A 22,385-nucleotide genomic window follows, 5' to 3' on the forward strand; every position below is an offset into this window, starting at 1 on the left:
TGCGGACCTTTTGGATCCAATTCTTATTGGAGCAACGTCCATGGATTTTGAAATTTTTTTGGAATTTTCGTTGTTCCGTAAAAACATCGATTCGGAAGTTTGTTTTGCGGAACAACGAATAACCTAAAAAACATCTACAAATCCATGGACGTTGGTCCAAAATATTTGGATGGAGAGAAAATAAAACCGAGCAATTTTTTAAATGATCACGGCCCTGGTAGTCCTAGATGCGCCCTGCTCGCGAGATCGATAAATATCTCGAACTTGTTAAAAAAGCTCTCGTTTTTTTAGCCAATCCCGTTCGATGAGTTTTCTTTTGATATTGTTTAATTGTCCATTGTTCGAGGCTAATTATATAAATACACATACTTTTTTCAAATACATTCACCTCCGTTCATTGACGTGGCGGCGTATTGGTGACGAACGACGACGACGCCTCGTGTATAACGTTCGCAAAGATCGTGGAAAAGTAGGGAAGAAGGCACGACAGTACGTCGGTAGCGGGCAATCAGTCAATAGGCTTCCACGGCTTCGCGCTCTTTACATTTTACATTGTCGCAGGTCTTCGGTGTGCGTGTTCGGTGTGCGTGTAAGAGATACCGACCCGTTTTGATCGCCGAATAAACCGGGAGAATCCTAATTCTTCACATTTCACTAAAATTCGTAACCACATTACGATATAGACTCAAATTTCCTAATTAAAAATCTGCAGACTCACGAGACGACGAACCAACGTTTCTTGAGTGAAGAACGTTTTCGCCCAATCAACTGGTGTTTTGATTCGTCAAATATATCAGACATAAAACGAGGATAAAATGACGGAGACCGAGAACATATTTCTTTTCGTGCCAAACATTATAGGTAACAAGTGTTACTTGTAAATTTTCATTATCTGAATGACGTATGATGCGCAACTGCCTTTTTCGAATTATTTTCACGTCAGTCGTTATTATTATCATCGGCGTCACATGAGGCGGCGTTATCTCGCTCAAATGACAGAATTCATTACATTCTATAAAATCTCATTAGTAATCATGTACAAATATTTCAATTACATAATATTAATTGAAATCAACCAATGAAATAAACGAAACCATTTTCAATTGCAAATAGAACTAGGCATTTAAATTACATAGTTTCAAATGAGTGTTCATATCACTGTTGTAATTTTGAAAATAAATTCTATTTATTCATTTCTATGAAAAATATTCTCTCCAATCGCTTGATATTAATTGGAATAAACATTAAATGAAAAAAAACCCTCAATGACATTGAACGAAGTAACATTCGTAAAGATTATAAAAAATTCATGTGATATTTCATATGATGTAATTTTAATCATACTGAATGTAAAATAACTGACAATGATTTTTTTTGACACCAAGAGATATGATTTGACCGCACTTGTAGGACTTCAATGCTTATTGATCCCAAACTCTTACTCTGTGAGCTATTGGCACAGAAATGTGATATCAAGAAAAGGTCTATTAAAGTTTATCAAAAATCACTTGATAATTGTTAATTTCAATATATTTGTAATAGAGAATATTTTCTTATAAGTCCATTATCAGACCCTCGACATGAATTACATAAATTGTCTGTTGAAACATAATGGGCTTGATACAAAGGAGTTGGTTTTTTGTAGAGTATTGCAAGCTGAATTTATTTATGATAATTGCTATATTTTTCAACTCCTTGAAATGGCACTTCAAATTTCTAGATTACAAAGTAATTTATAACTTGTTACGATCTTTAAATAAAAATGTTGTGCTCTCCTGTAAAAATAAAGGTTTCTCCAATTAAAATTAAACCGGAAATCCAATGTTGGTGGACGCTCAACAAATTTTGTTTTTAATTGAGAAAAAGTGCGTTTTCAATGATTTAAGGATTCAAATTTTATTCATGTTTCAGGTTACGCCAGAGTGTTTTTGGCCCTGATTTCTTTCTATTTTATGCCAACGCATTATGTCATTGCTTCATGGTGCTATATACTCAGCGCCCTGCTTGATGCCTTTGATGGTCATGCAGCCAGATATTTCAATCAGAGTACCAAGTTTGGGGCTATTCTGGACCAGCTGACAGATCGTGTTGGCACCATGTGCCTTCTCGTCAATCTCAGCATGTTTTATCCTTCCTACGCCTTTTGGTTTCAGCTCAGCATGGCTATCGACATTGCCTGTCACTGGATTTACTTGCACACGTAAACAAACATTTGAAATATTTTTCTGTTAAAAAGAAATTATTTTCAATTTTCTCTTGTATTTGGTCTTTGATGAAAATAATTCAATTTCACTCTTTGTGGCTAATGGAACAATAATCGGGAGCATATTTTATACCCCATACTATTGAAAAGAAATTCCAAATTTTTGTGAGGTTTCTGAAAATATCACAAATCCTTGCCACTAATGAAATTCAAAGATTTTTAACTCTTTCTTTGTTTTAGCCTATGATAAAATTTGATTTGACAAAATGTGTTGATTCCATCTTCCTATTACAGAACACTTCTCCAGGGCAAGACGAGTCACAAATTCGTGGACATGTCAGAAAATCCAATAATGAGAGTTTACTACACAAATCGTCAAGTTTTATTTTTTATGTGCGCTGGAAATGAAGCCTTTTACGCTGCTCTCTACCTTTTGCATTTCACCGAAGGTCCCATAAGTAAGCACTATTTTGCTATTAGATCTGAGCCATTTAACATTGTCAATATTAATGAGAAAACCGTTTTTTGTTGCAGTGGCAGGAATAAGTTTATTCAGATTGGTTCTGTTAATTTCCACACCCATTGCCATAGTAAAAACAATTTTGTCTCTTTTACATGGCTATGTAGCCTGCCTTAATTTGAGTATCATCGATGTTAAAGAACGCAGCGCATTACACAAACAGAATTAAATTTACCCAAAGACAAACATTTGGTTATTTTTCACCAGCAATCAAGTAAATTCTATTTTCATTGTACACTAGTCAAGGTAAAACAATTATTCTTCCCTGTGTAAATGTTATATATTATATATATATATATATATATATATTGATGTTTATATATAGTATCTATGTAGGTTCTAAAAAAATTGTTGTGAAAAGAAATATTTTTATGTATGTTCCCTGTCAATATGTGAAATTCCATGAAATTGGGAAACAAAAAAACATTTCGACATTTAAGTTTAAGTTTAGATGCATAAAAAAAATTAGTTTAATTCAATAACCCACGTGATATTTTGCATTTTTTAGTATCTATTTAACAAAATCACAATAGAAATTTTTTTTCATACTTAAAAATATTCTCTTGTATTTTTTTATAGCGCCAAAGTCTCGAGTAAAACTGATTAGTAGGTAAATAATCTGTTATAATATTGGTTTGAAAAATCATTTATGCATGATTCAAGTTCTTCCTGTCTCAATAAATAATTGTGAATGATTTTTTCATCTTATGAATAATTCCTAAAAGAAAATGGATAACAATGTTTTCCTACTGATCCTTTGAAAGTCCATAATTTTTTGAATATTTCTGATAATGTAGTGTAAAAATTATTTTCATAACAAACACAAAATGTTTCCTCTCCTTTTTTTACTGCACAACAATATGGATATAAAGAATTACAATGCAGAAATTGTATTGGCTCTCATTCAAATTCGGAACAAAGAAAGTTTTGGATTTTCAGAAAAAAGATGTAGGACTTACTAACGTTGTCGTAGACATTTATAGTAATATGTAGGACCCCCTAAACGTTGGAAATGAATAAACCAAAAAAAAAATTGATGTTGAAAAAAACATGATTATTGATATTTTTACTTACATATATAAATGTAAAGACATAAGAAACTAACCTCAAAATTCGGTATCGGAAACTCACGTCATTTTTCGTCGAGTCTAGGCAGCACCATGTTGTAACTTTGAACATTCGCGCATGGTCTTTTTTAAGACCTGAGGCCGTCCACTGAATCACGAAACATCAACAAGAAACTCGAAAAAAAAATGAAAAAAATAAAATAAAATAAATCCGCGAATCTGGATGAACGTCGAGTTGAGAAAAAAACAAAAACTCGACTAACTACTATACTAACACGACCCAACTCACCCGAAATATGAACGAGTTCGACGTGATTTTGACACAAAACTGTACGATGTTTTCGTAGAATAACTTTTTGTCGTTCATATAAACAGCGATAAGGCACGGAAAGTAAATTACAAATGTGTTTATATCTATATACATGTTATATTTTTACGGAACAGAGAAAGAATACCGGCTTGCGTGGGGATACGAGGGAAGGAAAAAATGCTCTTATTTTGACGTACAACAGCGCCAACCACTCTCGTCAGCTGATATTCAAATATGGCGGTTGCTCAACGGAAATTTTCAGTTCACTTTTACTCGGAAACTTGTTTTGGTTTTTTTTAAATCTTGTATCGTAACCGTGTGAGAATTTATTCAAAATTTTTCTCATTTCAATATTAACTAATGATATACAAACATTTTATATTCAATGATAAATATGTGCAGTAGAGAACTGTTAGCTTAGAATATTATAAAGGTGGACTCCTCGGCAGTTCGAAATTTCCGACTTTCGATTCAATTATTCGGAACAAATAATTGGATGGTTGTGTTTCGAAATGATAAAATAAAATATTAATGAACAATATTATTTTACCATAAAATAGAGAAATTTTTTCGAAAACTCGAAAATGTGGGATAATTTAATAATTTTCAAGAAATATTCTACTCAAGAACATTAATAAAATTAAGATCTTTCTTGACGTTTAGGATCTTTTAAATGAATGCTGAAATATCCAAGTCAAAATACATTTAAATCTTGGAGACATATAATAAAAAAAGTATAGCTTGAAAAATATTTGCGTTCACTGAATACCTATTTTCTTTAGCATAGCGCGATGTCAAATTTCCATTACAAGGTTTGTCCCAGTTAGTACAGAAAAAAAATCTAGAATGCAAGCAGCTTGACTTTGTACTTTTTGAATTTGTTTATAAAATTTGAGATACCAAGGAATTGTAAGAAATCTAAAAATTCCAGTCATTTTGGCAGTACTCGAATATCAGTTTACTGTAATGAAATTATGAAGGGAAAATTAATATTAATCATTGAAAAAAGTACTTTTGAAAATTGGTAACTAGAGTAAAATGGAGCCTTAATTATTTTCATATCGTTCCAATGACAAAATGCTCCATATATTTATATCTCTGACATTTATAACTGTGTGAATTGAAAATAGATAAAAAACAATTTTGTACGCGTTGACTGTTTTCTTTGTTTCATTTTGTACTTACAAATCTTCGAGCTGAGAATATTATCGATAGAAAAAAAATGAAAACTGGTCCTTTTCGATTATTCTCGGAAAATGGCGATGGTGCTGTCTTCAAAGACCAAATCTGTTCTCGAAGGATAAACCACTTTCATGTTACCCTCCATGTCAACGATTTTAACTTGCTCCACGTCTAATTCATGAAAATCTTGAGTCTCTCCCGTTTCGGATTTGTTGGTCAGTCCAAGAACTAGCAATTCTTTGAGAAATTCGTCTAGAACGTTTCTGATAAAAATCAATAAAGTTCATTCTTTATTTCTCTTTATATTGATCAAGAATTTTCAGGAGTTATTATTGGTTTTAGTCATTTTTCTTCAAATAGAAGCAAATTTTTCATGGAAAATTCATTGAAATCACCTGCAAATTTGTTGCGTAGACGCGCTTGTCACTTCGACTAACATCGACTTTGTGCTGGATGACATTTTCGTAATGTCGCTGTTTGTTATTGGCGGAAAAGAGACGACCTGCGACTTACTATCCAATAAACAAGGGTATAACGGTTTTCCCTCCAACAAATAGAGATACTTGTGAATTCCTGAATAAACGTTCCGTTTCTTCTCTTTTCGTAAATTGATTGCTTCCGTCTGGAGCTGTTGGAAGAGTGCCGCACCAGTAAACGTTTTGTCGCGCATCAGAGGCTTTATCTTAATCTCGTTTGGTAATTTTGCAGTGTACGTCAAGTCACCTAAAAATGATTTATTTTGTAATGATATTCAATATTTATTCAAATACTAAATCTGTGGATCCAATTAATTATGGGATGACATGACACGTGTTATGAGAATTGGACACCAGAGAGGAATTCATGATGTTTGTTTTTTTGGTCTCAAAAATGAATCTTTTGATATACTATTTCTCAATAATGAACTTTTATGTTCTATATAGCAAATTAAGCAAATATATTTAAATTTATGAAGCTCTGATAATGAAAGTTCAATAGATTATATCTTATGATACGAAGAAAATCAATACCGAGTCTCTTGAAATAACTGATGCAATGTCATATTATATAAGAATATTACCGATTTAATTAAAATGATATAAAAAATATTGGTGTTGCGGAAAAAAATGAACTGTTTTTACCAGGTGGCAGCAAGCTAAGATCGTGTGTGGCGAGAGTTGCAGCATTTCTTTTTTCACAGATGCCCTCGTGCAGCTTTGTCTGTAGCTGAATAAATTTTTTGAAAGTCTCATCAGTGAAGTTTAAATTTCGGACTATACAAGCAGCAATGTGAGGTCGAACAGTTTTAACGTGTTCTGTAATTTTTATGACTGGATTTTCGTCTACGACTTTGAGAATTTTCATTTTATGACACAATGAATCAAGATTCTTGCCACCACTCTCATTCTCTGAATTTTTTCGATTTTTCCTTCCCTTCTTTGATTTTCCACCTCCACCTCCGTTCTCAGATTTTTCCACAGAGGGACAGTGCTGTCTCACATAATCCAACACTTGCTTTGTCCTACATTGATCCACTAATTTTGAAAGTCTTTTGTCTGCCAAACAATTAGCTTTCAAATTTAATTCCTTGAGCTTTGCACAATCTGCTAATTCGCCGGGTACAACTGAAAATTGCAAAAACCAATATTTGGGTAATTGAGCGTGTTTGATTTCTACCAATTAATGAAGAAATACAGTAGCGACTAGGTCTAGTATGAGTTCGATCATAATCTTATATATGCAAACATGTTGGTTTTTCAATATTATTTATACTTTGACAGACCTTAAAAATAGTACTTTACTAATATTAAGTCATGATTCAACTAATGATTCAATGATTACTGTAACATTTTTTAGATCATGTATTTTAAGCCACTATATATAAAAGAGATGTATTTGAAATGTTTCAAAATATAATCCAATCGGCAAGATAAAATGAATTCTCCAAAGAGAAAAAGTTTGGTAATTATTGCAACAGCATAATTAGTTTTCAATAATCTGATAATTTGTTCGTTAATACTTGAAAAGATTGAACAAATATAAATTATCCTCTCCTTGATGTTTGTTATTGAGTTTTGTAGAAAGTTGAACAAAAAATGAACATCTTGCCTTTAATGGAATTGTCAGCAAGATCCAGAAGTTTAAGAGCTCCCAACCGAGAAATTGCAGCAGGAATTTCTTTGATGAGATTTCCATTAAGTCTGATTTCGGCTAGATGCACTAACTCAGGGTAGCAAACGTCAGGGAAATCTTCAAATTTGTTATTGGATAAGTGGAGTGAGCTGAGTTTGATATTAGATAATTGGGATGGTAATTCATTGAGGATGTTGGATGAAAAATTGATTGACGTGAGTTGTGGCATATTGGCAAGAGCACGAGGTAATTTATCCATTTGATTTCTGGAGCAGTCAAGAACTCGTAATTTCGTCAATTTTCCGATTGCTTCTGGCAATGTTTTTATTTTATTCGAGTGCAAAACAAGAGTTGAAAGATTTTCCAATTGAGCAATAGCATCAGGAATTACTTCGAGACAAGTCTCGTGTATGGCGAGGTAATTCAAATTTTGCAACTCGAAGAGACTCGCGTGAAGGCCAGCTTCGGCGATTCTTTTTGATATATCACCGCGGGAAAGAACCAACTCGTGCCTATTTTCTTTCGCTGCGAGTATCACCTCGGGCCAATCACTCGCACAACTCATTGTTTCAACGTGTTTTTCGTTATTTTAGACTTTGGTTTCTATTATTATAATTCAGCTGATAGATAAACAACCGAACGCTTGATGATGACCCATTGGCGTTTGGAAGGTAATGGAAAATGGAACGGCGGCGCGTGTCGGTTTTTTTCTTCTCAACTGTTCTCAACACTATATACGAATTATTGAGATAGAGGATCATATGGGTTTTTTCGAGGTCCATCCACGTGGCGCTTTGTTTGTGCGGTGTCCACTTGAAAACTTACTTAAATTTCCAGATTCCTCGGTTGAATTTGTAGATTCATTTCGGAATAAGAAAAGAAATTAGATCAGAATCAAAATTATAGTGGATTTATGTATAGTTCACATACTTGTTTTACTAACCGTTTTCAACGTTTTTTGCTTACAAAAGTACACCGGTCTTATTCGCTCGCTCGATCATCTTCGGTCTCTATTTTGAGTCGGTAAAACAGAGTGCATTAACATTTTTTTTGCACGGGGTGGGGGACTATTTTTGATTCCGTAAAAAAGTCGCTGACGATTTTATTGTGTCTATATGGTCTATATATTTATTAGATATATGTAACGTCTCCTTGTGTAACGTGATCTGTACCTCTGTACGTAAAAAAATGATTTTACAGTGTTTATACTGATTGTAGGTACATTTGATTGATTTTACATAATTACGAATCTGTATATATAACTAGAAAAATACGCACCGGCTAGATTTATCCTTTACATAAACATTATTGGAAACTAAATAATGACCGAATATAAATCATTGGCTGCACACAATTCCGCTTGCAACGAACTTTATTACCTATTTCAAGATTGCGAACGCGAGGTGGGTCCAAAAGAAATCGAAAAGAAACACCAGAAAAACGTGTTAGAGTGGATCATTTCTTTTAACCTAAGACAGAACTTGTAATTTTTCCAGCATCCCGTCGGAAAAGTATTTGGTGGCTGTTATCAATTCCAAAAAGATTTTCGCAATTGCATAAAAGAGCAGGTAATAAAAGTGCACATTTTTTAAACCCTTTTTCCACTTAGGTATGGGCAATTCGTTTGGGGTTGTTTTATTTCTATATTAATTTATTATAAAGATTTTTTGATAAGTTACAACTTGTCTTTTTATGTACTATATTTATGTTTTTAATGGCGAATTTTGTGTGATAAGGATTTTACCATCATGTACATTGATATACAGTTTTTCAAAAAGTTATTCATTTAAATTATTTAATATGATATTTAAAAAATAATTTTTTTGTTATTTCATTATAGGAAGACTGTTGTCAAATTTTAGATCGTTATGATATCACACTTTATATGACAATAAAAACTTTTTGGATATAGTAATGTTACAATTAGCAATCGCAAAACAGTCAGTTTTTTACAATCGAAAGTAACCGTGTAAATAAAAGTAACGGTATATATAAAACAAATCTTCTAAGATCAGAATATCAACAAAATTACTTTATCAATCCAATTTGACACGATCACCACATAACTAACTGACATCATCCCTTTCACAGAGAGTTATACAGCAAGCAGAAAATTTGAAAAAAGCAAGAGAGAAACAGCAGCGAATGAAAGAAAAGTTGGCAGAATTACAGCAGAGTGAAAAGCAATGATGAAAACTTCGGGGGATATTGTTGTTGATTCAAAAAATTCACAAATCATGGGTTTGGAAGAAGTTATTGACACCCAAGACCAAGATTTCCCAGAGGATGAGGATATATTTGAAATGGTGGAGGAAGTAAATTTAAAAGATCCATTACCCGACATAACTCAACGTTATTTCACGTCTTACTACAGAATGAATTTTCCCCAAGAAGGTCACGACATTTGTATAAGAATGCATACGAACAGAATTTGCTTAATATCGTTGGCTCCGAGCCACGCTCTCTTCAATAAGGATAGAAAAATCGTGAAAATTGATTTTCAAGTAACAGATAAATTGAACCGTGCGAATAATAGTGTTTCTGGCAAAGCGAAACATGGAGCACAACCACTGCACGAATCTTCGAAAATTTGCACAATTTCGTGCGATGATGGTGAATCATGGGTGATAAGATGCGGTATAAATGGAAAATTGACTGAAGCCAACACCGATTTATTGACAAATCCGGAACTCCTCAGAGAACCTCCCCACAGAGGTGGATATTTGGCAATTGTGTTGCCGAAAATCAATGATCTGGATAAATTGAAAAAAAATCTCGTTACCCAAGAAGTTTACGACGAGATGATGCGTGAACGACGAAAGAATGAAATTTCCTCCGATCGATCGAACGGCTCGATGAAAAGGCTTGCCGATAATGACCTCGAGAACATTGCGTCCAAAGAAAAAATCACAAGAAAAGACGTAGCAGTGGATGGAACTAAAATGACTGAAGCGGGCAAATCAGAACTGTCGCCGACTTGATTCACTCAATTGTGAATAACTTAGAGATTATTTTTCTTCAATTCAATTTGAGTAATGACGCAGTTTGTGTTTCAATCAATTTATCGTTTGCATTGTATAAAAATTTTCAATTGTTGAATAAATGATATAGATGACAAAGATTCTTGGTTGAACATTTTTAAGAGAGATTTCGAATTTTCCTTTTTCTTTGAAATATATTCATTTTCTCGTTTCATAATAAATTTTACAATTTAATAATAAATTTGATCCATTTCGTGCTTTTCTTAACTTCCATTTTTGTTCACGAGTGGTCGTCGAAGGGGTTTGAGTAGGTAAAAAATATGAACAGACTCCAGATCCTCAGAATGTTCCAAAACCTCGTTTTTTTGTGATTTTTTCACAAAGAAAATGAAAGAAATGAAGATATTGAATTTTGAGGTATGGTTTTATACATGTTTAACGAATACGAAAAAATTTTGTATAATGAAAAAAAAGTTTCTGAGCTTTGTCATGGGTGTCATGTCGCTGTAGCCTTCTCAGCGGGAAAAATCCATTTTTTATACACCAATTTTCTACAGAAACTAAGAACCAAAGGATTAAATTTACTATAATATTCTTTTATTGAGTAAAAAAAAATGGTTCGACTGAATAGGTCGTTTAGTTTTTCGCTATCACGCTTGCGAATTTAGAAAAATTGTGCAAATAAAAACTGGAGAAAAGGCGTTTCAAAATTTGTGAGCGCTCGCACATCTGCTTGATGCTCGTTTTCTCCTATCTTTATATACTTGAAAATGTGTCATTGGCCTCTGTTATTTTGTGAACATATTCTTGCATAGTTTTACATATTTTACATACCGTGAAGATTTCTAAAACTTGAAATTTTTTTAAAAATTATTTCTGTATTACCTATAGTCAGGTTTCTTTTATTGCAATGGAACGTAAGAATTCTGAAACACTTCCTATATTTTATACTTTTCTGTATTTTCAATATTTATTTCGTTCACAAAATTTTACAATATTTCCTAAAAAACGTGTTTATTTTTTCGAATAAATTGAATATTTCATAGAATTAAATGGGAAAATTGATTCGATTTTTCTGTCATAGAATCTCATAATTAAATTCTTCAAATATTTAATTGATATTCCACAGGAAAAAATCATTTGGAAAGTGTATGACTGGCTATTTGACTTGACAACATTGTTCCTAACGCTTATCAATTAATTGCTTTAAAGTACTAACCCAAGCTACATAAAGCTTCATCTGGCGGGAATTTCAATCGCCAACTGACTATGGATCTTTAACTGAAAAGATCCTCCTGGCACATATTTACATTGGTATTCTATATAATCATTCCAAAATATAAAAATGTTCGTAGTACTTTGGATCACAGTAAACATTACTCGATCATAATTTGTTACACACTTAGATTGACAAATAGTTCACGCGAAATCCAGCTCACGTTAGCCACCTTCAAATAATACTAGAAATAAATAAAATTTACACATTCCTTAAACTCAAATCTAAACTATACCATCGGAAAAGGAATCATGTCTTTTTATGATTGCTTCATTTTTGTCCTTCGTTTAAATATTTTTTACATCCTTATTTTCCAGTATTGTATGACTCGTGATTTCATTCTCAGTTTTCCCTTTCGTTGATTTCGTCAGATTTCCCATCACTATACCCAGGAACAGGATTAGCCCGACCATGTGGTTCGAGATAAATTTTTTGGCGCAATCGTTAGGATTATTTATGTCTAATGTTGTTATCTAAAACATGAGAAATGAGAAATTTAATGGTCGTCAGAATGTTTTGCTAATCTTTTGAAGTTATTTTACAGTCTTTGTTTAAATGATCACGATTCGTATGCATGGTTTATTGAAAAATCTAAAATGATTCAGAAAATTTTGATCTATCGAATGTAAAGTTTGTCCTAATTTTTTAAATCCAAGAATTCAGACTTCAATACATTTTTTTCAAAATGTCAAAAAATCTTATACGAGGAAAAACGATTTTCATTAAAAAAAAACAAAGATATTCGTTTTCTATTACGAAAAAAAATTTGTTCCTTAAACAGTTCGATGTTCCAACATTTGTCAATAACTTATTTATATTGTTATTACACAGATATAAATATGGGTGATATTTTGATAATGTCTAATTTTTATTTGAAAAAATATTTTGTTATAAATAGTTATAAAACGTATATGGAAGAATCGAACGAGTAAAAACTACGTACCTGGTTCGCTAGGTGCCCACCCACTAATCCAACAGCCACATAATAGGGCCAAGATTGTCCAGACATGGCTCCTGAAGTAATGAGACTTGTGATCATGCACGTAGCGAATCCACACAGGTACACGTTAGTTTTGTCACCAAATTTCAAAGCAGTTGATTTGATTCCCAAAAGAACATCGTCCACTTTGTCCTGGTGAGAATAAAAGTAAAATATCAAGCTTTTTGGTGTTAAAAATTTGGCTTCTGATGTAATTTAGCAAGGAATCCGAAGTATTGTTATTTTGTTCACCTGATGAGCGTAAATAGTATCATACAAAATTGTCCAGCAAATCCCAGCCGCATAGAGTGGCAAGCAAACTGACCAATCACATGAACCTTGCACTGCTGACCATCCTAATAATGCACCCCAATTGAACGTCATTCCTAATACGAGTTGAGGCCAGTATGTTATCCTCTTCATTAGAGGATAAATGATCACTAACCCTGAAATTTTAAATACTCAATAGAGTTAATAGAATTCATAGAAATATCTATTACTCATTTAATTAGATGGATCGTTTTTTTTACAGAAATAGAAGCAAATTACAATTAAAATCCGATTTTTGTCATGGATAGAATTTTTTATTTCTGTATTTTGTATTTAGTTGAGTTATATTTTTTTTCCCTAGAATCGTAGTGTCACTTTAACGATTCGTTAAAATTCGTATTGTTTCAAGGTAATGAGATATTATTTGGTTGACTTTGCTTAACATTCCTAGATAAATCTAAACTACAAAATATGAATATTTTTCTGAATTTTTTGGACGTAATCGATAAGCTGAAAAAAGTGGTAAATCTAAAAACTCAGGTAGTTTTGAAATAATGAGAAAATTTATTGTTGGATTCCAACAGAGCAAAACTAAAGACCGAAAAGAGAATAGAACGTACCAAGAGAGCTGGCTCCTAGAAAAACACTATACCAGTTGAGTTGTAATAAAATTGAGAGACCAATGCTCAATTGTCCAGCAAGAAAGACCAACGACTGCATCTGTGTAACTTCTCCGGTAACTAACGGTCGACTTTTTGTTCGGGCTACCTAATGTTATCACAATTTAGGAAAAGTCGATCATCGCTCAACAGTTTTCATAGAGAGCAAAGCCCCCAACCTCTGTCGGGGAAATTTCAATTACCTTCTTATCTATGTCTTGATCCCACATGTCATTAATTGTGCAACCAGCTCCTCGCATAATAAATGCACCCAAGCCAAAGAGCGTCAACATACTGAGATCAGGAAATGCTCCTGCTGGTGCTGCCATTGCTATACTCCATCCGCAAGGCCAAAATAATAGCCATGAGCCTGAATAAATCAATTAAGTAAGATTAACTAGTGTTAATCGTACAGCAATAGTACAATTATAAAATTTTATGAACAAAGGAGAAACATTTTTTATGGCTATTTTTGTTATTGCTTACCAATTGGTTTATCTATTCTCATTAACTTCATATAGGGTTGTACAGCTTGAGGTAAAGAATAAACCAGTCTAGCTGCAAGGCTTATTTTTTGGCGTTCCTTCAAATCACATTCACTAGGGGATACGTCATGATTGTTTACAATTGTACTTGTTTTGGTTACTCTTGTACATGCTATTTTGTACTTGACGTTGGCCTGTCTTGTGGTATGAAGAGTGACACGAGCTTGCATTGGATTCTTAAAGCGCGAACGACTCCAAGAACGCAGGCTCAGTAAAGACATTGATTCGCTGAGGCATCGACAATTTTGTAGCCTCAGCATGGTTCAGAATGAGATCAATGGATTTCTCGTCATAGAATTTTAAAGTAATCTGAAAATAGATTCATGGATGCATCAATTTTGAGAATTGCAACGAATTGAAAATTTGAAGACGAATTGAACCCTTGAAAATCATGTTATGAAAAAGCTTGAAATTGAAAGTATTCATGTTTTACAAGAAAATTAAACACCATTTGTTTAAAAAAATTTTTGGTACACTATTGCCGCCACATTTTTTATGAAAATATCCATGCTTGTTCACATAACCTCGAACCAAGAACACGCTGATTCATTGACGATTTTAAAAGTTCCGTAAACTGTGACAGCACATGAAAATTTATTATGACTTTAGTAATTGTTCCTACCAACAATTGGACATTCTAAATTGTACGTCTTCTTCAATCTTCTGGGTTATTTTCTTATTATTACATAATAATTCAAGCTGATCAGTGAGGTGGATATTGCAGCTCATGCTCGTGCACGGTTTACTATTAGATGGCATATGTCTTACGTGCTTTTTTCAAATACAGTTTTCATAGTTTGAATATAAAAATTTCCGTTGTTGAATAGTATTAAGTTTTTAGCATTGAGAAAATTGTTGCGATGAATAATCGTGTTTTCGAAGCTTACAGTAAATTTGAATCGGTTCTGGCATTATATATGTGCATGATGCAATTGTTTGAACTCGTTTGAAATTTTAATGCTGCAAAATATAGCAAACCGCTCTTCTTTTATTTATTTTTTTGAATCTATGGTAACTCACACAGTCAGTGAGTAAAGCGATGGAAGGAAGGGATAAAAGGTTCGATCGATCGATCGATGCGATCGACGGCTAGATTATTCAAAACCTTCTTCACCCTTCTTTTTTTTTACCTAGTTTATACGCCGATTTATTCGAAATGACTACGTTCACACGTGTTTTTATTGTGATTTTTTTTATACAGATGATATTTATATATAAATTAGATATATATTTTGTATATCTATTGTAACACGGTACAGCTTTATCTCCTGGCACGATTTCTGGTTTCACAGAAATCTGACAGAGGGCTACCCTGCAGCGCTCTCGCGTTAGCGGAGCACTGCTCGTACACCCATAAGAATATCACGATAGTTCAGATTCAGATACAAAAATATCAGTAAAATTGGAAACAAATTTTGGCAATACAGTCGCAGCAGCGTCTCAGCAGTTGTTAGAGTTCTTGTTTCAATACAATTCGAATCGCTGATGGCTAACAACTGCTGAGATGCTGCGAGGCTGCGACTGTATCGCCACGACTTGCTCCCCATTTTATTGATATTTTGGATATTGATACTGACATTTTTGTATCGGGACTATCGTCGATAGTCCAGAATGTCCAGATACTGTTGTTGCTGTATCTGTTGACTTAAATTTTTTATCGCTTTATGGCAATTTTTAAGTCGACCTTCTGGTATATCTACAATACTCGAGGCTTTGCATTCTGGTAGACGTTAGATTCAAAAGCTATTTTGTCCCCATCAATAATACACAGCTTGAAAGAAAAATTTATCGTCCATTAAAAATTGCCAATTTTTTCTAATACTTCTTAACCTGCCTGCTAATTTACCTACTTTCTTGTTTATTGTCTGTCTTTTTTTTTTAGTCTCGATCCGGAAGACGTCCCCTTGGATACAAGTTTATCCCAATGTATAATCTTGGTCGGCAATTTGCTGGAGAATTGCTCGCATGGCTCCGAAAAGTTCATCTACTTTGCGGACCCCGGTAGTTTAGACCTGACGATTCTTGGCTTCGATTTGTTGTGTATACGTGTTCTTTGAGCGAATTTTCTCGAGGGCTTTAAGCTTTTTGATTTGTCGCCCGAGTTTTAACCGAATAGGAGATTGTCAGATCTGGTCTCGTCTAGCACTTCTTTTACCTGCTTGCTGACTGCCGGTAAGATGAAAGCGTTTCAAGATTCATTCTCTTCGAAGTGGATCTCAGTCACTAATATCGCTGCCTCGTTTGAATTTTCGAGGAAGGCTAGTTTGTCATTACTTTCCTCCTCGTCTAGCACAGAGGATATCGCCATTCCAAGTGACATGAGAGCTGTCAATACGGCAAAAATTTTTTGTTTCAGCGTTGGGACTTAAAATCCCTCTTTCCTCGCGTATTTTTCCAGAAGCTTATCTTTATCGTTTTTCGAAATGCCGTGGGACACAAAGCATCGTTCAAAGAAGCATATGCAAGTCAAAATCTATCGCTTTGGAAACTGATGGATCCTCGCCCAATACCTCGAGGATTGCTATGTCAAGATCTTTTTCCTTCGACTACCGGCTCTTTGTTAAGGAAGTTGAGGCTGTACAGTCATTTTTTTTATCCAAAAGTTATGACCTGTACCTTTCAAAAGTTAGGCCAGTTTACAGTTTGGCAATGTTGCATACACTTTAAAGAAAAGTTGGGGAAAAAAAGAGGAAGAACTGGTGAAAGCTCAATCGAAAACACGAACGGTGATGATCCTAGCCTCAAAAAACTGCACGGGAAACAGATTATTATTAATATAATCTCAGCAAATCTCCTAATAAATCTGAAAAAAATTGACATTATTTAGCAAGCCTCGTTCATGTTGCCCAAAAAATTTCATATTTTTAGCATCATTTTTAACGGAGATATCACTGAATGTGTCTTGACTTCCATAAGATTACATGTTATTTGGCTCAAATTGTTATTGATTTTTCTCAGCAACAATGCTACTAAACTGTCTGAAAAATTGAACTGATTTTTTTTTACACTTCACTTTATAAGATGCACTCGGTTTAAAAGCGATGACATCATTTTCATTCTAACGCCTCAACTTCCTTAATGTATTCTGGCGTGAGATTTTCCTTGTTGTCATTCGTGATTATTAAATCTAAATAGGAAAAAATACCAACCTAAACTAAAAGCTTGGAATCCTTTTTTTGTTGGATCATTATTCTTTTGTTTGGAAACTAACCATCATGACTTTCGTGCGAGCTTAGCCATTTCATCGTTTGATATGTCAGGCCTCTCGTGCCTGCTCTTCAGCGGAATCTGATCTGTCTCATTTTCCACATAAGCTTATCAGGATAGTGCTACGATCTGTCTTGCTTTTTATGCAAGCTCATCGTGCTTTTGTATGCACCGTCTATTTGTATGCATTATGTATCTTGAGACGGAATACTTTCCTTTACTTGGCGGGGGGATGGTCTCTTGACTGCCAGGACTCTATTTATAATTATTAATTTTAATGTTGGGCCCCAGAAAGATTATTCTAGTAATTATATTTATTTAATTATCGAGACCAATAAATCAGGGTGGGTTACGTTGAGAACCAAGGAAAGGTATCCAAAGCTGACAAATCATGCAAGAGATTGACCGCAAGAGAAACTGAAAGATTTAAATAAATTGTATAAATTTATTTGACTTACTTATCGTTTCCTAAAACTAAATTGGGAGATTGAAATTTCCATGTTGACTTTTATGATTGAACACATGTATGTTATTCTAAACCAGTAAAAAATCTATAATTTATTGTCAATAATATGTATTGGTTGTGTACAAAGCCCGTGCGAGAAATCTTTTGAAGTATTTTCGTTTCAAGAATAAGGAACACAGTCAGATAGCTCTGGATTTAAAGACAATATTCAGAAACGAAGAATGGTAAATAGAGTATCAACCTGGCGAAGTTTTTGTGAGTTTCATTGACGAATAAATGAATCAATATGATTTTAAGAAATGTATGTTCACCAACAATGGAAAGAGTAATAGTCGTTTTCAGTAATACAAATTTGTGTCAGCAGGTCTTTAAACGTCAATCATAACTCTCAAGAAAGACATGTAGGAAACAGAAATTTTCAGAATGTCCATGAACGTTCCGAGCGTCATGATGAAGAACTTGCCAGCTGTTACCCGAATCGGTTTACCAGCTCGCATCATCATGAAAATAAGATCCTTCACAGTTTTTGGAGTCAAGTTGAACCACGAATTTTCGTAAACGGCGTATCCCAGTTTTTCGTTTTGAGACGTCAAGTAATCACCTCCATAACTGTAGAGAAACAGTTGTGACATCAACGATGATAACACTATACTTGCTTTTATTCCGGTGAACGCATCATCAGTTTTCAGAGCTATTATGACTTGGACACCTGGACACAATAAGAGAAGCAGAGTCATCATGATTGTTTCCGGATCCTTTACACACATAAATTTTTAACCAAAAATGTTGTTTGATCAGAATATCACTGCCTGGAAATATTCAATCCAATATTGGATTAGATGAAACGCAATGTGAGAAGAAATTTATATATCCAGCAAAATTGATTCAAACGTGTTTTCATTGTAGCGATCAACATGTATTTAAGCCGGAAAGTTGATGGACGATTCTACCAAACTTGTGTTGAATCTAGAAACTTCGTTTCTTTCACCAAGTCCAATAAAAATCTTTGGTCCAATAAAATTATGCTAGGCCAAGCAAAGTAGCTCTAAAGTCACCAACTTCTGATGAAAATATTACCGGAATACCGTGGGTTCCGTAATATGTGGAACAACCTCCGCAGATCCTAACTGCAGAGCTTTCTATTGAATAAAAATACGAAAAAACGAAGTCGTTGAATGATCGAAACGGTTTATTATAAGGGTATAAAATAAAAAAATGAAACATGAGAAATTTTGTGTTTTCTCGAAATTTCTACTGCCAAATTCAGGCGTGGTCGGATAATGAGGTTTTGTCAATCAGTCAATAAATCAGAAGTTTTTAAGCCACATTCCAGAGCGAGGCTGGATGGTCTGGAGGCCACCGACCCTTCGTATCTCAATTCTTTACAATTCGTCTGTTGAACTCCTTCACACTGTTTCATTAAGTTTTTGTTTCATAAGCAAAAACCAATAATAATGCAATTTTCCGGACCAAATTTTTGACAAAAAAATGGAAATCGGAAACTCGAGCAGAAGACTGCGTGCATTTAGGATTTGGAGGCTGCTCCGCGTGTGATTTCACCGGTGACACTTTGATTGAACAAAAGCGCTAATTTGCTTGATCTATGCACGCATCTATGAGCTTGGGAACCCGATACTATGACAAAGCAAACGACGATAGTTCAACGTAAAAATCTTACCCATGATGCAAATGAGAAGAGCACTCATTAGGAGTTGAGCAAGGATAATGAGATGAAAAGTGTTCTCCAATTTATCGACGAGATCGACCAGATGAGAATGCCGTTCAGCAAGGTCGACAAGACGTTTTCGAGTAACCGTTTCGTCCGTATTATTGTCCACAGCGATTGTGGAAATTTGCATTCTCAATATTTCGAATTGTCCACAAACGTGCATTGCAATGCCAAAGAAAAAAACGTCGTTGCCACAATTGCCCAAACAGGTGGCAACGAGTTGGACTACTTGAAGGGCGAATATGCCCCAATAGAGGATAAAATTGTTCGTTACGCTTTCGAGGGTACAGGCAGTTTGAAGGGGAAAGTTCCTCATGACCTCGGTGCCGTTTGTACCGTAAGTGAACATCGGTAAGGGCAGTGCAAATATAATCCACGACAATGTCCCCCCGGACGCTGGCCCCATCAAGGAATAACACACGATTCTTCCAATTCGAGCGTGCTTTAACATGATTTCGCGATATTTCGTGTTTTCGATTATTGCTGAACCGCACCAATCCTTGAATGCAGAAATAACGTTGCTGCAAATGTCTGCTTGATGAATCCTCACGATAATCCCTTTCGCACATGCCAAACTGGCGAATATATCGAGCACTAGCAAATCCAGCGCGTTCTCAAATCCATTGCAATTTGATAATATCTCACTTGTCAGACAAATTGAGGTGGCCGCCTGCCAAATAGATATCAGTTTTGTATTTCTTGACACTCGGAGTTACGTTGCATGTATAAGATTTCATGTCAATCATCTTGAAAATTTATTTTACTCATAATGGCATTTTATTTATCCGCATTCAAGGAGTCAGTCTCCAAAAATTGTAAATGTGCAAATTTCCACGTAATTTATTCAAGTAACTCAATGTTCAGTTGATTTTTATTATATTGCTCAACCCGGAAACTCCGTTGAAAACGAGTTGTGACAAATCTTAAGGATCACGAAATCAAAATAATCAGAATTTGATCAAATTCGGTGATAACTTTCTTTGACATCAAGTATACAAACACAATTTTTTTCAAATTTTTTTACCACATGATTATCGAATAATTGAGCGTTAAGGAGGGTGGCTACCGACGATACAATGTTGCCATGCTAAACCATGTTAATTACATGAAAAATTTCAAAATGATAAGAATTTAATAAAATTTGGTGAACGTATTCTTTAGGGTCAAATTTGACAATACAAATTTTTTAAGATTTTTCTTCTGTACAGTTATCGAGTAATTGATCACTAAAGTTCAAGTGTATAAGCATAGCGTTTCCATATATATAGGTATACATTCCGGGTATAAGAAATCTGCTTTAATGCATAATTACTCGATAACTAAGCAGAAGAAAATTTTGAAAAAAATGGTGTCTTCGCACTTGATGTTGAAGAACATTATCACTAAATTTGATCAATTTCTTATCATTTTGACGAGTGTAGCCACCCTCCTTAAATCGAAGTTCTTAGGCACGAGATGCATAACTGTATATATGTAAAACTCTATGCTTATACACGTGAACTTTAATGTTCAATTACTCGAAAGCTATGTGGTAGAAAAATCTAAAAAAAATTTATATCGTCTTACACATTTTTAAAGAATACATTTACCAAATTTTATTAAATTCTTATCATTTTGAAATTCTTCATATTTTTAACATGGTTTAGCATGGCGACATTGTATCGGCGCGATCCATTCTCCTTAAGGATATATTGCACAGGCGATACAATGTTGCCATGCTAAACCATGCTAAAAACATTAAAAAATTCAAAATGATCAGAATTTTATAAAATTTGGTGAACATATTCTTTAGTGCCAAATTTGACAATACAAATTTTTTAAGATTTTTCTTCTGTACAGTTATCGAGTAATTGATCACTAAAGTTCACGTGTATAAGTATAGCGTTTCCATATATATAGGTATACATTCCAGGCATAAGAAATCTGCTTTAATACGTAATTACTCGATAACTAAGCAGAAGAAAATTTTGAAAAAATTTGTGTTTTCGCACTTGATGCTGAAGAACATTATCACCAAATTTGATTAATTTCTAATTATTTCGACTTTTGTATCATTCACCCTTAAAACAGAGTGACCAATAATGAGATCTTTTTTAAGTGATTACAGAACTGCTATCGAGATATTTGTACATTTCGAAATGTATGCTTGAAACGAATGAGGTAGCTGAGCTCAGACTGTGTAGCTTTTAAGCCCTCAATGTGAACACGTGTCTCAAAATGTCTGGATAGTACGAAGAACCCCTAGAATTGACGTGATGTCTCGTGATGCAGATTTCTTTCTGCATCTTCAGAAAACTCTTTTTTTCTCATAAAGTAAATTTTCTCCGTTCTTTATTAGGCAATTCGGGTAATTTTGTGGAATCAGGGATATGCGACCCGCGAATAAATGTGTCGATCCCCCTCGAGGACTGAATAAAGTTCGAACGGAGAACGTTGGCAGAATTGCACAAGAAATATTGTTGTGGCGATTTTTTTCGATTCATCTTATTATTTTCTTAAGTTCATGTTTAATACTGAATGAAAATGAAATTCGGAATCAAATGAAAAACATTCGCGGCCCTGCGGCGTTACCTGAGTGAGTGCAGCAATGACGAGCCGAATGTCCGAGAAAATTCGGCCTCTGTTAAGTGGCCATAAGCCAAGAGGCCACATGATGATTTTGTATAGTAAAAACTCGTAGCTAATGTCTCGATTCCATGTTTCGATCATGACGACAATGTCGAAACAAGTTATTGCGTCTTGGCAGCGTTGAGGATCGCAATATCGCGTTGTTTCCTCAGTGTCTCTATTATTATTTTTTCCACCTCCCAGGATCTTTTTTTATTTTTTCTTTCGGATATTACTGCAATTTTTTTTATTATAGGCTTGAGGTGAATGCG

The 22,385-nt window shown here is 34.2% G+C and overlaps 5 protein-coding genes across 10 annotated transcripts; 2 read left to right on the top strand and 3 right to left on the bottom strand.

The window, feature by feature from the left end:
- The first annotated feature begins 280 nt into the window (after positions 1-280).
- Pis (phosphatidylinositol synthase) lies at positions 281-3,420 on the top strand. The gene is made up of 4 exons (XM_043412253.1): positions 281-861; positions 1,912-2,200; positions 2,498-2,661; positions 2,738-3,420. Exons 1-4 carry the CDS (start codon positions 816-818, stop codon positions 2,890-2,892), a joined length of 654 nt encoding a protein of 217 aa, XP_043268188.1. The 5' UTR covers positions 281-815; the 3' UTR covers positions 2,893-3,420.
- Positions 3,421-4,355: 935 nt separating this feature from the next.
- LOC122406654 (leucine-rich repeat-containing protein 47-like) lies at positions 4,356-8,244 on the bottom strand. Its single transcript, XM_043412225.1, has 4 exons — positions 7,371-8,244; positions 6,404-6,886; positions 5,678-6,005; positions 4,356-5,545 (listed from the first exon to the last, which is right to left on the bottom strand). Exons 1-4 carry the CDS (start codon positions 7,957-7,959, stop codon positions 5,344-5,346), a joined length of 1,602 nt encoding a protein of 533 aa, XP_043268160.1. The 5' UTR covers positions 7,960-8,244; the 3' UTR covers positions 4,356-5,343.
- A 249-nt stretch (positions 8,245-8,493) lies between these two features.
- Positions 8,494-10,515, top strand: LOC122406665 (protein Abitram). Of its 2 annotated transcripts, none has more exons than XM_043412251.1 (3): positions 8,494-8,797; positions 8,891-8,962; positions 9,486-10,515. In XM_043412251.1, exon 3 carries the CDS (start codon positions 9,581-9,583, stop codon positions 10,373-10,375), a length of 795 nt encoding a protein of 264 aa, XP_043268186.1. In that variant the 5' UTR covers positions 8,494-8,797; positions 8,891-8,962; positions 9,486-9,580; the 3' UTR covers positions 10,376-10,515. The 2 variants fall into 2 exon arrangements, with proteins under 2 accessions (XP_043268186.1, XP_043268187.1); XM_043412252.1 differs by having other exon boundaries at positions 8,520-8,608.
- A 435-nt stretch (positions 10,516-10,950) lies between these two features.
- On the bottom strand, positions 10,951-15,252 carry Coq2 (ubiquinone biosynthesis protein COQ2, mitochondrial). Of its 5 annotated transcripts, none has more exons than XM_043412246.1 (7): positions 15,235-15,252; positions 14,046-14,413; positions 13,763-13,929; positions 13,521-13,668; positions 12,883-13,076; positions 12,595-12,783; positions 10,951-12,124 (listed from the first exon to the last, which is right to left on the bottom strand). In XM_043412246.1, exons 2-7 carry the CDS (start codon positions 14,362-14,364, stop codon positions 11,939-11,941), a joined length of 1,203 nt encoding a protein of 400 aa, XP_043268181.1. In that variant the 5' UTR covers positions 14,365-14,413; positions 15,235-15,252; the 3' UTR covers positions 10,951-11,938. The 5 variants fall into 5 exon arrangements, with proteins under 5 accessions (XP_043268181.1, XP_043268177.1, XP_043268180.1 ...); XM_043412242.1 differs by lacking the exon at positions 15,235-15,252 and adding an exon at positions 14,992-15,130; XM_043412245.1 differs by lacking the exon at positions 15,235-15,252 and adding an exon at positions 14,873-15,007.
- Positions 15,253-17,914: 2,662 nt separating this feature from the next.
- On the bottom strand, positions 17,915-22,215 carry LOC122406998 (odorant receptor 22c-like). The gene is made up of 3 exons (XM_043412921.1): positions 22,078-22,215; positions 19,456-20,176; positions 17,915-18,486 (listed from the first exon to the last, which is right to left on the bottom strand). Exons 1-3 carry the CDS (start codon positions 22,213-22,215, stop codon positions 18,146-18,148), a joined length of 1,200 nt encoding a protein of 399 aa, XP_043268856.1. The 3' UTR covers positions 17,915-18,145.
- Positions 22,216-22,385: the final 170 nt, after the last annotated feature.

Source organism: Venturia canescens, chromosome 2, assembly GCF_019457755.1.
Source record: "Venturia canescens isolate UGA chromosome 2, ASM1945775v1, whole genome shotgun sequence".
Classification (NCBI taxonomy): Eukaryota; Metazoa; Arthropoda; class Insecta; order Hymenoptera; family Ichneumonidae; genus Venturia; species Venturia canescens.

What these genes read in the sequence shown, in the direction of transcription:
- Pis (XM_043412253.1), top strand. Translation starts at nt 816, where the DNA reads ATGACGGAGACCGAGAACATATTTCTTTTCGTGCCAAACATTATAG. An exon ending in CACTGGATTTACTTGCACAC is followed by an intron (nt 2,201 to 2,497) that starts GTAAACAAACAT and finishes TTCCTATTACAG; the next exon opens with AACACTTCTCCAGGGCAAGA. An exon ending in TTTCACCGAAGGTCCCATAA is followed by an intron (nt 2,662 to 2,737) that starts GTAAGCACTATT and finishes TTTTTGTTGCAG; the next exon opens with TGGCAGGAATAAGTTTATTC.
- LOC122406654 (XM_043412225.1), bottom strand. Translation starts at nt 7,959, where the DNA reads ATGAGTTGTGCGAGTGATTGGCCCGAGGTGATACTCGCAGCGAAAGAA. An exon ending in TCTTAGCTTGCTGCCACCTG is followed by an intron (nt 6,006 to 6,403) that starts GTAAAAACAGTT and finishes AATCATTTTTAG; the next exon opens with GTGACTTGACGTACACTGCA. An exon ending in TCTACGCAACAAATTTGCAG is followed by an intron (nt 5,546 to 5,677) that starts GTGATTTCAATG and finishes GATTTTTATCAG; the next exon opens with AAACGTTCTAGACGAATTTC.
- LOC122406665 (XM_043412251.1), top strand. Translation starts at nt 9,581, where the DNA reads ATGATGAAAACTTCGGGGGATATTGTTGTTGATTCAAAAAATTCACAA.
- Coq2 (XM_043412246.1), bottom strand. Translation starts at nt 14,364, where the DNA reads ATGCTGAGGCTACAAAATTGTCGATGCCTCAGCGAATCAATGTCTTTA. An exon ending in ATCAAGACATAGATAAGAAG is followed by an intron (nt 13,669 to 13,762) that starts GTAATTGAAATT and finishes TGATAACATTAG; the next exon opens with GTAGCCCGAACAAAAAGTCG. An exon ending in TCTAGGAGCCAGCTCTCTTG is followed by an intron (nt 13,077 to 13,520) that starts GTACGTTCTATT and finishes TTAAAATTTCAG; the next exon opens with GGTTAGTGATCATTTATCCT.
- LOC122406998 (XM_043412921.1), bottom strand. Translation starts at nt 22,215, where the DNA reads ATGATCGAAACATGGAATCGAGACATTAGCTACGAGTTTTTACTATAC. An exon ending in TCATTGCTGCACTCACTCAG is followed by an intron (nt 20,177 to 22,077) that starts GTAACGCCGCAG and finishes TCTATTTGGCAG; the next exon opens with GCGGCCACCTCAATTTGTCT. An exon ending in TCTTCTCATTTGCATCATGG is followed by an intron (nt 18,487 to 19,455) that starts GTAAGATTTTTA and finishes TATTGTGTCCAG; the next exon opens with GTGTCCAAGTCATAATAGCT.